Below are 746 nucleotides of genomic sequence, written 5' to 3' on the forward strand. Positions count from 1 at the left end.
CTCCCACTCACCTGGCTTTCGGTCCCCTCCGGCGGCGCGGCCCGCCCCCCTGCGGACCCCCCAACCCGGCCGGCCGTCGTGCCCTGGAGGATATGGGTTACAGACCGTGCGGAGACACCAGCTCCGCGGGCGGCTGTCCTGGCTCAAGTAGAAGAAAACCACCGGGNAGGTCGTTGAGCCGCATGAAGCTCCGGGGCTGTCCTGACTCCTCGGTGCCCGCTCCATCCTCCTCCTCGTCCATCCTCTGGCCAGCCGGGGCCCCGGGCGGTCTCGAGAGGGGCGAGCGGCGCCCCTCAGAGGAGGTGTCCTCACGCAACCGGGGGGCCCCGGCGGGGGCGCATCTGGGGGGCTCTAGGGCGCAGGCTGAGCCCCCGGGAGGGCCAGTTCAGCCCAGCTCCCCCTGCCCGCAGGGGCATGCTGCCCGCGGGGCGCCGGGTCGCAGGGAAGCCCCGCCCGGCGCGAGTCCCGCTTCCCCAGGGCTCCTGGGGCCCCCCGGGCCAGCCGGCCGGCTCCCCCTCACTTTGTTCCGGCTTCTTCGCTTCGCGCCCAGGCTCCGGTCGCCCGATTCGGCGCTACCTTCGGCGAAGCGGCCGGGAGAGGGGGAGAGAGAAGGGGGTCGGAGAGCAGGGGGGTACGGGGGAGGGGCGCCCCCTCTTCCTGCGGCGCAGCTGGAGCAGGATCTAAGGGGTCAGCATTGNNNNGGGGGAGAGAACCACAGCTGGAATCCGGTTCCCACCCCGAAGCCC

General features: G+C 73.3%; 1 protein-coding gene across 1 annotated transcript in view; it reads right to left on the reverse strand.

Moving 5' to 3' along the window:
- CACNA1G (calcium voltage-gated channel subunit alpha1 G) overlaps positions 1 to 241 on the reverse strand; it is a 68298-nt gene extending 68057 nt beyond the window's left edge. The window contains 2 exon segments of the mRNA XM_077776909.1: positions 95 to 166; positions 168 to 241. Coding sequence (XP_077633035.1) covers positions 95 to 166; positions 168 to 241 — 146 coding nt within the window.
- Between the last annotated feature and the right edge of the window lie 505 nt (positions 242 to 746).

The sequence above is a fragment of the Crocuta crocuta genome, unplaced genomic scaffold, assembly GCF_008692635.1.
Source record: "Crocuta crocuta isolate KB4526 unplaced genomic scaffold, BGI_CrCroc_1.0 scaffold352, whole genome shotgun sequence".
Taxonomy (NCBI): Eukaryota; Metazoa; Chordata; class Mammalia; order Carnivora; family Hyaenidae; genus Crocuta; species Crocuta crocuta.